At 40.8% G+C, this 15,564-nt stretch overlaps 1 protein-coding gene across 12 annotated transcripts in view; it reads right to left on the bottom strand.

The window, feature by feature from the left end:
* Positions 1-15,564, bottom strand: part of ARVCF (ARVCF delta catenin family member) — a 248,325-nt gene that overhangs the window by 73,613 nt on the left and 159,148 nt on the right. For all 12 annotated transcript variants that reach the window (XM_085075798.1, XM_085075799.1, XM_085075808.1 and 9 more), the window contains 2 exons: positions 13,179-13,337; positions 4,367-4,974 (listed from right to left, as the gene is read on the bottom strand). In XM_085075798.1, coding sequence (XP_084931924.1) covers positions 4,367-4,974; positions 13,179-13,337 — 767 coding nt within the window. The remainder of the gene's footprint in view (positions 1-4,366; positions 4,975-13,178; positions 13,338-15,564) is intronic.

Genomic DNA, 15,564 nt, shown 5'->3' with positions numbered 1-15,564 from the left:
CAGCAATGCTGGGAAGGAAAAGCCACTCGACAAAGAACAGGACTAACAAGAGCTTCAGCAGATACTGCTCTCAGGAGGCCAAGAGCTCTTTACTATCAGGACTGAAGAGATCTGGTGCTATGCCAGAGTTGCTGACTGCAAGCACCTTGCCTTCTGTTTGCAGCAAGGCAGCTGAGTTTTTAGGATGCCATGGGTCTCACTAATCACCTGTCTCAGGGAATTGATCAAAACACATTCTAGCATAGATAAAAACTGGGAGAGAGCCTGTGGATTTATCATCTTCCTTATGGCTTCAACATGGGCACATTTGAGTAAACAGGTGAAGGATTTAAACATTTAATCCTCAACAACTTCTACAAGTGTTACATTCATTACAGTTTGCAGCTGGTGTCTGCTTTGGATAAAAGACCAGAAAGGCTTGGGATTTCAGCAGGAAACTTCATGCCAAACGTTGAAGAGGAAACATAAAGACTTTGCAGAATGAGATTCTACTTTTGCCAGGCTCTGTTCCCTGACAGGATACACAAGGGGATTCAAAACTGGAGTGAATCCTCTGCTGAGACAAGTCTGAGTTATGGGCCATATGGTTAAAACACCGAAATCCCCTTGACTGGAAACACCCAGGAACTGCCAGTGGATGAGCTGACTCGAGCTGCCTCCTGCCACATCAAACTCTGCCATTCATCACCTTCTGCTACCAAAAATTAATCAAACTGAGAACAAATTCACGCTAAGGAAGAGACTCAGAAAAAACCCAAATACTTTTCAAACTGACCACATTGCTTGCCTCACCCTGTTCTGCCCAGCCATGTCCATATACTCCTGCCTCAAAGTAGACAACATCCCAATATCCACTTGGAAAATCCATATCCATATCCACTTGGAATGAGGCACCCTAGGCCAGAAGTGCTGACTGAAAGTTTATCTACAAATACAAGCCCTTATATTCTGAACTGAAAAAAAACACCAGAAGAAGGAGACTGACATGTACAGGGTAACCAATACTCTCACACTGTCTATACACAACAGAAGCACGACAGACCTACTGGTAAAGTTATTTAATCTAAAATCCGGCTCATTTCTTGGTAACCATAATTTGGACCATGAAGTGACCAACAAATATAGTCTCAGTGTCTTAAGTCAGGCTTCTGGCATAGGCAATTTAACAGCAGAAAACTGTTTTGTTGTTGATTTAGTCAACATTAAAAATTTATACACGGTCTAGTTGGAATAGTAACACTAGCAATAGCTGCTCCAGAGCTCTTAGGGAAAAAAGAGGTCCAACAAATGCTCATACAAGTGCAGATTGCAGTGATCCACTCTGGAAAGCAATTACCAGCAAGGCAAGAAAAAGCTGAACAGAAGTTAATTTAAATAAATAAGATGAATTATGACTCGCCATTTTTTCCTACTTGTTTGTGTTAATTTTAATTGAATTATTAAGAAAAATTGAAATAATAGTAGGGATGCTTTTTGTGAATAAGAAATATTCAGTACTTCCTGCTTCTTTTTCTAAAAGGACTGTATAAAAACATCCAGCACACCATAAGATTAGATGCTTTTAAAAACTACAATCAAACACCTAGTATAATAAATGCAACCCATCAAATGAAGGAAAAAAGGTCAAACTCATTTAAAGATGTGTTTTAAGAAAGAAAAGAAATACCTTCACAAGTAAACTTGACTGATATTACATCAGTATTATACACCTCCAATGCTCTTCTGTCACCCCAATTCATTATGCAACCTGACTTATACCAAACCAGAGCATCGGCTGAGGGAAAGAACAGGAAGTGCCAGGTACTCTTGCAGAAACAATGTATCTTACATGAGAGACTCAGCATGAAGGAAAACAAGAAAACCCAGACACCAGCAATGATGAGCCAACAGAGGGAATATTTGCCTTTGTGCATTTATCTGGATCTGGAGATGTCTGTGAGGAGGCACATTTTTCCCCAATTTAAAATGAAACATAAGTAGCTTAAAATCAGGCTGGTGATGACAGAAGAAAAGCACAATAGGTATTTATCTCTGTGATCAAATGGAGCAGGCAAGGGCTGGAAAGAACAATCTGTACTTGTAATTCCCTTGCCTAGGACTCCCTCCAGACACAGCTGGGCTGCCTCCTTATCACACAGGGAGCCAGACTCACTAGCACAGATTCAGATGAGAAACCTCCACTCGAGCCCTCTCAGAACAGGAACTGACAGTAAGGACTCTTACTTTACCTTTAAACTACTAACTAATGAAGTAGCACCTACTGGGAAGAAAATGAGAGAGTAACTCAGCGAGTCAATCAGTGAAGGAATTCTGTTCAGGACATGATGAGATGCCAAAGCTCAAGGTTGGTGTGATGCAGAACAATGTCCACAGTTGTTGTTAAACCTGCTCTACATATACAAACTTTTTGAAATCAAAAGTGACATCAATTCATCACATTCATTTAATCATTTTCACAGGAATAACTTATCTTTAGAAAAACTAGAGAGGAATAATAAATTAGTAATTACCCTCATCTAGTACAAAGCACTACTCGTAGTCTTTATTTTCTTGCAGATCAGTAGCATATCTGAAATGCAGGTTTATTGAATTGTTCAAGTATTTATTTGAAATGTCAAAAAGTAACTGCTTATGAAAAGGCCCTCATACAATCTTCTTATGTTCTCAACAGCTAAAGTTTGCTGCCACAGTCAGGCTAATTATTTGTCAAAGCCTCTTGATCATATTAAATATGGAAAAAACCTCACAACAAAAGAAACATAAAAGAAAAATTACGAATTGGTCCTATCCAAACTGCAAGGAACAATAAATCAAAGGGATGTTTAATAAAAACAGCAAAAATTTTAAAATGCAATTGGGTAGGTTATAAGAATACATTTAATTATTCATTTTGCTTACAGTTTGAAAAATGTTTATAAAAAATTAAAAGCACTGATGCCTGACTTCTTTTAACAAGAGCTGTAAACTCGTTTAGTTGCAGGGCAGCACCAATCCAAGTCTGATAGATTGATCAGGATTCTGGCACCCACTGGGTGCAGATATTTCCTTCAGCCCCACAAACCACTGATGTGGTTCCACTGCTGGCTTAGCCTGGAAAATCAAATATGTCACAAGGGACTTCAAGGATGCTCTGGGAGATACACCATGATACCTTCTCACAGGGTTTTTGTCTTTTCTTTTTTCCCCTCAAGTACAGATGGCCATTTGGAGGTGTTTGATTCTGTCTAGCTTTAAAATGAACTTTTAGAAACGGGCAGGAAAATAGAGCTATGAAAGCATGAATGACATAACAGCTCCAAGCAATAAGACCCCAGGAGAACAGAAAGGCAAACAGAAATCCCATCGACAACTGCTGCTGATGCAGCAGAGCCTTAGGTCAGAAATGTTAAGGCTAAAATCTGTCTACACACACAGGCAGGTGGATCCAGACTCTTTACAGCTGTGGAAACTATTCTAAATTAAAAGGAAAAGAATGAGAACGAAATCCATATCAAAACATGAATCATGAGGATATGACTTCAAGCAGGCACATGTAAAATTTGTACACCCCTTGGAAAACAAAGTATTACAAGTTTTTCAGGTCTGTACAAGATGATTTTCAGCTGAGTAACAGGACTCTTTTCCCAAGTCTGTGGGTTGCTGTTTTTTTTCTTAAATGCAAGGGCAGATAGCTGTGAATATACCATAAACAACTAATACCAGAAACCACAGCCTGAAATAGAATGTTCCTTAGAAACTGGGCTGAACCAGAAGTAATTTGTGATTGGTCACCTTAAATGCAACACAGATACTCTTTCTCCCCTTCTGCAGGCACAGGACAAAAATAATAGTCTAGTCTTTCAGATCTGTGATGTTCAGCACAACCTGGCCAGACAGCTGAGGGCGTGTGGTGGTTAGCACAGGATCAGGGCTGGGGCTGTCACACACCTCACAAGATCAGCTCGTCTGCAACCCCAACCTGCTGTTCTCAAAGCTTTTGCTTGGCAGATGTGAACACAACCAGACCTGTCAGGAGTCTCACAGATCACAAATCCCTCTTTTCACCTTGCCAGTGTGGGATGGCTCTGGGACAGCACAATGCATTCACAAGTCTTTTTAAGCAAGAGGAAAAAAAAAGTAACTAAGATGACTTCGTAGAAGAAGGCTTTCTTTCTAAATTCAACCTGAACTAAGCAGCCTAGAATCACTGAAAGGGTTCTTGGGCTCTACCCTCACTCTCTTCTGTATTTCATGTATGTTTTGCAGTTATTTATGGGCTGCTCTGTCAAGTAATTCCAAAACTTACCAGATCACAGAGTTTGAATGTACATGATCAAATAAGCGAAAGAGCCGCAGAATAGCATTGTGAAAAACAAACAGGTTTTACCTTGCTTTGTGAGGTCTTCCCCTCTCTGGCACACCTGCAGATGTCCTCCTGTTCACCGTGGAGTAATCTGGATCCAGTTCATATCCTTCATCATCAACTCCAAGGCTGCGGTTGTCATCCTCCAGTCCATAGGGCTCCGGCTGGAAGCGCTCGGGCTGAGAGCGGTTCAGGTCAACGCTGCTGCCCACCGGCACCTGAGGCTGGGCAACAGGGCCGTAGTTATCCCTCCTGCTGGGCAGGGTGAAGCTGCCATCGTCGGGCCGGTAGGTGCCCCCTGGCACGTAGGCGTAGCGGGGCCGGTAGTTGACGCCGCGGGACAAGCTGCCATAGTTGTCCGAGAGGTCTCCATAGCCATCGTGGCTGATATAGGGCCGGTACTGACCCTCGTGGCTCTCGGGGTACGAATCGTTGTAGCTGTTGTAGGATCGCGTCAGGGTGGACGAGGCCTGGGGGGTGATGAACCTCTCGCCGTTCTTCATGTACCTCCTGTCGATGGAGTCGGTGTAGCTGCCCATGGGTGATGAGCCGTCCATGGAGGGCAGCCCGTCCGGCCCCAGCGGCACCTGCCGCACTGTTCTCGTGGTGACTGTCTTGACCATTTTGGTAACCTGGGAGGAAGCAGTGAGGAAATATGGTAATGTTCTCCTTGCTGCATAATGGGGTGAGACACACAGGGAGCTGGAACAGGAGAACAGGGAGAGAGCACCACAAAGCAAACTACCGTGACTTGCTTGTAGCACTGGTGTGCTAATGAGCTCACCTATTAGCTTTCAGAATGAACAGTGGAAAAATACTTTGAAAAAAGCACTCTGGGCTCTTACTACCAAATCAAAATCACTGCAGCCACGTGACAGTGCATGGAAGCAATACAAAGTCATTAAACCAGTTCTCATTTCCCCAAAATATTTTCAGGAGACATCTGTCCTAGAGAAGACTTTACTATATTGAAGAGCCACAGCCTGTCCTCCCACAACTACAGCATAAATACCACATCACATTCTCTAGTTTAACAGAGGTATAAGCTTCTGCCTGATCTGGATCAAGACTGCACCACTCTGTAACTTGATGGAGCCCAAATTCGGCAGTAATATTTAGGAAACCACCATCTCAAACAAAAATCTTGGGCTTCCAGGTTCTGGACAACACACCTGCTTTCTCTTTTGAGATATGCTTACATCCAGCAACCACCGCAAGCCCAGTAGGTAGGTGGTAGTTGGCACTATTTTGGTGACTAACAAATTTGCAATAATTAACACTAACAGCCCAATGGTTTTGCAATTGCAGCTACCTAAACATACTAGACAAGCTTGTTTAAAACAGTAAAGAAAAATCTGTATAAAAATTCATCTTTATCTTTACTTCCATAAGCCATGTTTAGTTTCAAAACAGAACTGACAAAAACTGGAAATGGTAAATGTCCAGAGCGCCCTTGTATTCAGGGTTTCTTGCTGAAGAGCAAGAACAAAGACTCCTTAAAGCTCTGCAAGAACCATCTGCCTTTGTGGGAAAGGTCTGGTAATCTCTCTAAGCCAGTGCTGGACAAAAGCCATTATATTTACACACTAGCTAAGGGCCTTCTGTTTGGGTTGGTGTCTGGGCTCCATCAACTTCTGTACTGTCTTCCAGAGTGACAGGAAAAAGCTTTTCAGGAAGAGTAAAAAGTCCAGCAGATGCCAGTCTATCCCTGGTAGCCCTAACCCTAACAAATTACTTTAACCTATACAAAGTTACCCTAACCCTAGGAGGTGCTGACTTTTCAGCCCAACCAAGCAACAGAACTGCACAGCCACAAAGATGAGAGGGAGAACCAACCCACCCGACATCATTACACACACATGGGGAAGGACACCAAATGAAACTGGTAAAAGGTATTTGGGGTTTCTAAGGTATTACAGACATAAATAAGCATGAGCAAATGACACTTTTCTTCATGTAAGTTTCAGAATGAAATGCTACAATCAAGGGAAATGGTAACCACAACATGTATCCCTGGATTACTCAGTGGTTCTGAAGTCCAAAAAAAACGTTTTGACCTATAGCCCCCGATTTAAACATTTAGATCGGCAACAGCTTAGCCAAGCTGCTGTGAAACAAAATAATTATAGTACATCTCTTGAAGTGGCTCCAGACATGTCCTCTATCCAGATGTTTTCACACAGAAACCCCAAACAGAAAAAAGATTCACCCAAACAGCATTTCTTTTCCTAGACACATCTGTGAGCAAATGATACTTCAATGTAATGAAGTGATGAAATCCTACAAGACTGACAGCAGCACAAATGCCTCTCCACCAGCAGTGTAATTAACAGCAACACGATACTGAATACGGCATAGCCAGGTACCAACATGACCTTGGGATTTAATTTGAGCCAGAGCTGAAAGAATTTTCCTTTTCAACACAAAGGGATTTCCTTAGCAAGTAAACATCAGGAAAGATGTTATCTTCCATGCCTCAATCTTTTCTCCCTTTTTTCAAAGCACACATTTTAATAACTGGAAGAAAGGGAACTAGAAACTCAACATTTATTTAATGACAGCCAATGCAACAGGGGTTTTTTGCTTGTTACCTGTGCACAATACTTTTCCTTTCCGCTCAGTTGTCAGCGTGACCACTGTCACAGCATTTAGCAACTGAGCAGTGAGAGGAGAGAAAGAGCTGGCGGAGCTTACAGTAGCTCTTTGTGAAGTGGATACACACGAAGCAACACAGTTCAGTGTTCTCCTACTGAAGTCTGAAACAATACTTTTATTCAAAGTAGCATATTCATAAGGGATCTTCTAAAAGTAGAAAAAGTGACATTTCTCAGGCCTGAAATACGTGAGTTTTTCAAAGCTGTGACAAAACTGGATGCAAAGTGCTGGGCCTTTGTGTTCTTGAATTTGGGAACCAGTAATGGGAATAACAGGAATTAAGGCAGGACATCAGCAATTTGATGAATCAGAAATGGATACTTTTGCCCGGAAAGGAACAACGAAGTAGCTTTCTAAATGCCAAGAAGTGCCCTTGTATAACCTCGCAGAGCTCTTTCTTTCACCACTACACAACAAATCTAAGACCAAGCATTGCTTTTCAGACACAAGCTGTCATCTTGCAGAGTTTGTGACATGGCATTTTTCCTAAAGTTGTTAAGATCAGACAATAGGAAGTACTGAATACACCTCGACTGGCTGCAGCAACAGCATAAAAGAAGGAATAAGCTTTGACCTGCAGGATCAGCTCCACCTTCATCAAAGACTTCGCTCAATGTTACTGGTAAACAGGATGAGCTAACAAACACAGAAACATTACAGCCAGGACAATTGTCTCCAATAGTTACTACATGTACACAAAAACACAAAGTAGAATTTCAGGTCACTGAAAATCAACTCCTAGGCAATGTGTGACCTACCAGTTACACTTACTGAGTTTTTCACCATGCTCTTGCACTCTACAGAGTATTTTTTTTAGTTTAAATTACCAACACAGAATGCAAGGGACTAATTTGCAATGTATACCTAATTTGCCTTATTTTCCTGTCTTTTAAATTAGCACAGACAGGCTTTCAATGGCTGTGGCTCATCAAAAAGCCACACTCAGTGTCAGGCAGCACATGTAAGAACAAGTTTACAACGTTAGCACAGCTTCACCTCTTACAATTTTCTGAACACTGCACCCAGCAGCAAATGCAAAGAATCAGGATAATCAAAACCCCCTTGTCACACACATAAAAAGGAACATTTCACTCAAGCATTGAAAGTACGCATTTCTCATAGCATAAAAACATTCAGTAATGCTAAAGGTGTCATACTGGGGCAATCAAACAGAGCCATTTTCTATTTTGAGAGAGAGGGAGTATTTGCACTCATGCCTCATTTGTCAGGGATAGGCATTGAGACAGAAGATTTATCATGTGATAAACAGACTTTGCTGCTGACAGGACAATAAAAGGAAGCTTTTTGGAAGCAATTAGCCAGCACACAGATGAAAGTCCATTTAATAGGTTTCCAAGCAAAAGAAGAAACCCAACCAACAAACCAAACACCTTTATTTCAGGAAATCCTGCTCAAGGGAATGTTTCATTTATATTTCTTAAAAGAACACAGGCAATCTTGAGCAGCTGACAGCACTGTAATCTTCTCTCCCAACATTTTTGTGGTTTCCTTAATACTGATGCATTAGCCAGAGAGAATGAAGCTGTTCCCAATGGGAGTCCCAGCAGACTGTCTTATCTGAGAGATACCTGATCCTGATCCTCCACCCGATCTTAAAAAAGATTTATTAGCATAAATTCCTCACTACAGAAAATGTTCTAATAAAAAATTTAGAGTTACAAGTTACTTGGAGAAAGCATAATTTGACTTCCTCTGTTTATTTTTCATCCCTAAAGAAAACCTGTGTAAAAAGTTTTTTTTAGTCTGTTGACAAATCAAAGGTGCTCAGTTGTTTCAACACCCCAATCCCGGAGTACCAGAGGAAAGTTTCAGAGTACTTCCCTATGAAGAGGCTGTGTGAGTATGCTTAAAACGTATCTGCAATTCTTTATTCTCTGTACAGATACTAAGATTTCAGCTACAGCATGAAAAAAATCCAATATACCTACTAGTTCAGGCCCTCTGAAACCAAAACAATTTTGTTGAACAGTCATAAACCAAGAATCAGATGAGAAGGAATGGATGAGGACACAAACATCCTGACATTTCTGTGAGCTTATTGCTGACCTATGGACTGTAAATTTTATCAGCCCATGCAGGTTGAAGCTATTACCTTTCTATTAAATGCTGTGTAAGAACTTGCCTAGTAGGTTTTCAAAACAACAGCTGAATTTTTTCCCCTTCAATTTTAAGCCTAATGTTTCCCAATTTGAAAGGGCCCGCTGCTGCGGCTGAAATTCATTCCTGCTCTATTACCTAATTCCTTTGAATTTCCTGCAAAATTTCAAAGAACTGCCTCATGGGACACCTGGCACCAGCACAACCCAGAGTTTTGGTCACAAGCACTTTCTCATCACAGGTGTTAGGAAGTAGGAATAGCAGTTAATCCCTGTTGAGAAAGATCTGGACTTGCTGAGTATTGGAAAACTCAAGAAAAATGGATGGACTATGAATTAAACAACTTTGTATACAGATTGATTTCACAGTTTGCTATGATAAAACATCAATTTCAATGAGTAACAGTGACCTAAATCTCTCCAAACTTTCAGCATTTCAAAGATAAAAATAAAAGGTGCCTGAAAAAATAAAAGAAAGTGAACATTTACACAAGCATGCACACATCTAATCTGCTTTACTGAGTTCTCTTGAGCCACTTACAACAGGCTCCCTTTAACACCTGGCAGTGCTCCAGCCAGCAGCAAGAAGTAGTAGTCTCTCCCCAAGGTGACTTTCACTGTTTTAGCTTGATAGATATTTGGCTTCCAGATATTATAAAGTTGAAATGAAGTGCTATCTGCTACATCTTTTGTGCAATGAATGTTATGTAGGGACTTAGTGTAACACTAAAAGAATAACAGGTAAGGGAAAATTACTCAGAGATATCTCATTTTGAAAAGGCAGATGTTCTCTATTTAAAATATGTCAAATATTAAATTCTATTACGCCTTCTTCCTGCTTCACTGCTACAGGCATTTTCAAAGATGTGGGGAAAAGCACAGCAAAACTGTCAATGCATCTAGATTAAGGTTGTTTACTTAATACTCTATTGAAAAGAGTAACCTCTATAAATTACGGGTTTGAAACAATGGGGGAAGGAATAGGGAATAAAGGAACAGCAGCATCCAGGAGCATTCATGCTTACAGGCTCTGCTGTGCTGCATTTCAAGAGGAAGAATTTCAGAGGCATCACTCACCAGCGAGCTAGGAATTCACACAATTTAGCAAAAATAAGTGACAATTTCTTTTTAAGAATCCAAAAATGCATACTAAATGGCATTAGGTTGACTAATCCACACATAAGCTATCCAGCAAAGAAAGAATACATTTGGAAAACATCTCTGGTCTCTCTGGCTCTTAAAAAAACATGACCTGTGTTATTTACTCTGTCAGAGGAAGTATCTTGTGCTGCCACTTGCTTTGCAAGACAAATATGCTGGAGATTGTGACTTGACACTGTCCAGTGGAGCCTTTCAGTTGCAGACAGAGCAAAACCAGGTTCTAAACCCTTCCTTAAAGGAGCCTGGAGCACACACAGCAATGTAGAGCACAGCAGGCTATTGCTCAGAGTAAAAAGAAAAGCTGAGCACAAGCTACTCCCTCTGAGCACAGTGTGACCATCTCAACTTCACACACTGGGTATTACTGGAAAGAGATGTGAGGATTCCCACCACAGAAAATGTTGCCACTTTGCAAGGGCAAGTACCACCTGTACACTGCATGCGAGGCCAGATTCATGTGGGGTTTTTTGGTTTGGTTTGTGGGGGGGGTTTCATTTTATAATTTTTACTTTTTATTTCTTTAAATCTGTGAGGAACAGGCAGAGACACAAAACTGCAGTTTTTGGGCTCAACACAATCCTACTCCTGCAAGTGGATGCTCAGCAGCCATGTGTTTGCATCCTCCATGCCAGGGAGATTTCTTCACCACCCTCCTCTAAGCAGCAAGTAATTCTGCCACTGCACAGAGGTACCTGAAACAATTTTCTCTGTAAGGCTCTCACATCTATTAGCATGAGCTATGAAAGCACTATGATGATACCTATTAGAAATGATGGTGTCAATGACAATTAACTCCAGGGCAATTAACTGATGCTGCTAAACCCCAGTGACACAGTTGTCATATTCACAGTCCCTACCAAAACAAAATGCAAGGTGAAGGCCAAAAGTGATGTAAAAAAATTGTAAAATCTGACCTTAGATGAATATCTAAGAGCTGTTAAATACATGCCATTTTATCACAGTAAGGAGAAGTCAAAACAAAACCATTTCAGTGGCAACAACCACCCAAGCAAAGTCTCAGCACCTCTTCTAACAGTCAGGCCTAAGCCAGGCTGTGTTTTGACATTTCAGAATCACTTTTCCCAACAGCTGGGTTTTTTAATTATTTTTTTGTCTTTTTAGCCACGAATTACTAGGAAACAGCTCTGGATACCACATAAGCTGAAGTCAGTGGCATTATTTGAAATAGCATAAATGGAGAGTAAGATGGTCACACATCCTACCCCCACTCTGGACACACTTCAGTGCCTGGAATGACCTACAGTAACAGAAGAAAGCCTTGCTCTTTGAAATGGAACAGTAGCTCCAGGGTTGCTGTTTTTTTCAATTTTCCTTTCCCATATGCAGCTACAATGCCTGTTTTGAAGCTACCACTGTCCTTTTCTGTGGGAAGATGGGAAAACAGGAGGTCCCCGACACAGAGGAGAAAATCACACCTCTGAGGCAGTGACAAACACGCAGCTTTTATCAGTGGCACAACTATTTCAGACCAACTACTTCACTCCATGTGGTCCTGTTATCTAGGGACCACTGCATGGCCTCTCCTCTATTTTTACAGTCATGGCTATAATCTTACTCCCTTGCATAGCTGCACTTACAGCCTCCTAAAACTATGCACTACTATTAGTACATACAAAAAGGTGTCCATCCCCACTGTAATTTTATCACTTCCTTCCTGCAAATAACAGTTGTTGTTGCTGCCACTAGAAAGAAAACAGCATTTCTTTCATATAAGTCACAAACTAAATACATTAGATTACATGAAGAGCTAATAAAAATGTGTGTGGGGGGGGGTTTTGTTAATCTGTTTTATTTTTATTTAAAGACCTTCATCTCCTTCCAACAATGAGAAAATAGGCCAGTTATATTTACCTTCTAACTAACTGCAACAAATATTAAACCAGATACTCCGTTTATTATAATGTGTACAGGCCCACTGACCTCAGGAAATCGACATTCATTTACTTCAACCTGAGGATCTGATGTCCTGAATAGATATCTTAGAGGACTGCAATTCTGGAACACCAGTGAAAACAAACACTGATTTATGCAGTGACCTCTGTTCAACTCCTTTTAACACAGAAAGCAGTTGGACAATCCCCACTTTTTTTTTTTTAATCAGTCCTGTTTAGAAGTTTTTAAAAAAGGGAATCACCCTTCATCTTTGTAACGTTCCAGTGGTACTGAAAGCATGCAAGGCAGCCCTGAACACACAGCACCTGCTAAAACAGATTGCAAAATTACCTTGCACAAAAACCAAGAAGATATCAGGAAAATTAGGACATATGCAACACCTGTAATCCAGCCAAACCTGAGGTACAGGTCACTTAAGAGCACACCCAGCTTTCCCCATGCATCAGGAGTAAGATGTCTTTCACAAGACTGTTGCAGAATTTAAATGCTATGGTGTTATTTACATAGGCTGTTTCTCATTCTAAAGGACAAATGCATAATCACATAATGTTATTACAGATTGTAGCTAATTTAAGACATATTTCCAAGCATATTTTCCTCAACCAAGCCCTACCAACTCATCCATTTTTGTATCACTGTATGTGATACAGGGCAATGCTGTGAACTGCTTCAGTAGAATAAAATCAATGTTAAAAGAAGCAGCAGCCTGAGAAGGGGTTCTAGTGTCTTTGTTTGGTTAACCTGGATAATTTCTACTGCTCAGTTCACAGCTCCACGAACAGCTGTATCAGCACAGCTGATAGAGAGCAATCTAGACATAGAGGTGAAACTGAAAAAGCCCTGAACTCAGCTTTGCTGGGAAACACAACGTTCAAAATCACTGAGAAGCTCAACAGCATGATTGTCATCACTCAGGCTACTCCCTGCTATTTCTATTCCATGATTAGATGGCACTTTGCCATTTCCTTCAGTGGTTATTAACCTCTCACCTTGGTTTCAGTTCTCCTTGTGGTTCCATCTTCAGAAGTGACAATAGACACGTGGGAAGTGGGAGTGCCTGGGTCTTCTTCCACAGTAACTGTCTCTTCTACCATTTCTTGAGGCTCTTGCATCATTGCTATTGAAGTCTGGTTACTGGGGCTTTGTTCCTAAAGAAGCAGGTAAAAAAAGAAAAAGAACTTTTCACTTCTGCCATATTGGTATAACTATTCTACTGATTTCAGCTTCTTTGACTGAAAAAACCCACATTTTACCCAACAATTTACAAGTACAGATTCAGGGAAAGGATTACCTCTGTCTCAGAAAAGCTTGCTGTGACTGTGCTGGTATGACTGGGCTCAAATAGAGATCATGTGAATCATCTATCAAGTACTTCATATTAGTAGGCAACAGACTAACAGACTACTATCTTATATTTAAATCTGCTTTAAGCTTTCTCTTCAATGCCCAACATAGGAGGCGTGGAATTTTTGTCTGCAAAAATATCCTTTCAGTTCTACAGTGAACCAACCCCACTAGCTTTCAGAGCAGTTAATCTTACACACCATTGAAAGTTTCTTTTCATTTGATGAAGTACACTCAGCTGGAGACTAGAGAAGGCTATAAAAACATCAACACCTACAATTAAACAGACACCTTTCTCAAACTGTCCAGCAATGATAATTAAACCAAAAATGCATGGCTAGAGATTAATTCAGTGAAATGCTTCCCCTTCCCATATCTTCACTAAGTCTGTAAGGTCTAACTGGCTGCAAGCTTATTTAAAATTTATAACAGATAGGCAACATAATGAAAACTAAACAGAAAGAAGGGAGATCAAAGGTGGGTTCTTGCAGGGATACTGCCCAGAGAGAACGCTCTGCTGCTCGCCAGCACCAGCATCTGAACCTTCCTTTTTCTTATGCAATTGTGTGTTCCAGCACAGAAATCAGAGAGGCTCCCTTTGGTAGACGAATGTGTTTCTGAAGTTTCCCAGCACGTGGCCAATAAAGAACCAGCTTACACACCGAGAACTCAGCCTTATGCCCAGCATTATGAATCCTCAGCCACGTGAAATGAAATGACAGACTGATCATTTCATTACGAGCCCTGAAGGTATCTGGCTGCACAGGCTTTAAAGCCAAAGCAGGGCTTTTGTTGGCATATCCTGTCCAACAGACACTCAAAAAGTATCCTTTATTAAGGACTATACATGCGCACACACACACACACACATTCATACTCATCTTACAAACAAAACCAAACAAATCCAAGAAGAATGACATGGAGCTCGAAACTGCAATTTGAACACACCTTCCCTAAAGAAAACTCTCTGGACAAATCCATTCTACCTCTTCAAATCACAGGAAAATAAAGAGGGCTGGAATGAAAACTGTTGAAATAGAGGTGCTCAGCCTAATTACATAAACATTTAAATATTCTCCATGTGTGAAAAGCTTCATCACCAGGGAACTACAACACTACATTTTGTACCATTCTATTTAGAAAAACTGCATTTCAACTTAACTATGGCCTTTGCTGTGCCTTCCCTTTTTGCTGTGCCATGTTTGTGCAGGCCCCCAGTGACCTTATGCTGCTGAGGTCTCATGGAGGTCCACATTTAACTCTTGTATGATCTGTAACTTCCCTCTGAACAAGCTGAGATGCCCAGTTCAGTTTTCCTTTATTTACAGCTGTTATTCTGACCTTCTGGAACTCAGACTTCAGTAAGGAAGCTGCTCTCATTTTCAGGTAAGCACTAATATTAACCAAGGCCATGACAATACGCCTCGGGCCACCACCTCAGTGAAAATGTAACACGGGGAGCCTTCAAAGGTAAGGCACCAGAGGTGATACAAGTAGGCATTGCTTCCCTTTCTACTGAAACCACAGAATAACTCACATTACAGAATCAATCAACGAGAATAAGGTTTCTGAAATCCCAAAGAAAATCACTCCTTCCAGACTCAGTACTCAAATCATTAATGGCAAATAACTTATGATACATGCTGAATTCTTTATGGTAGAGTTCAGATGTCACATTGTGTCTTCTGCACATGGATCCAGAAGGGGAACTTGCTTCTGCAATAAATACATTTTTCTCTTCACATTTTTTCTTCAAGATACTGTGTTATAACTGCAACTCACTTTCTCACATCCCACAGTGAAGCTTTCCTCCAAAGAGAATAATTTACACAATGCTGAAATACAGTGGAGACTCAGAATTTCTATTCATCTTCATGCAACCAAAGCTTACCAAGAACAAAGAAATCAGTTACAAGTAGAGGGCTTTTGCATAACACCTTATCCCTGTAAGCTTCACCACTGAATGCTGAAACTAATTCAAGGTGGGACTCTCTCTCTCATTCCTCTCACACAGGTATGTATACACACACA

Source organism: Lichenostomus cassidix, chromosome 15 (assembly GCF_008360975.1).
Source record: "Lichenostomus cassidix isolate B80296 chromosome 15, HeHo_3.0, whole genome shotgun sequence".
Lineage (NCBI taxonomy): Eukaryota > Metazoa > Chordata > Aves > Passeriformes > Meliphagidae > Lichenostomus > Lichenostomus cassidix.
This window is presented reverse-complemented; position numbering and strand designations above follow the sequence as displayed.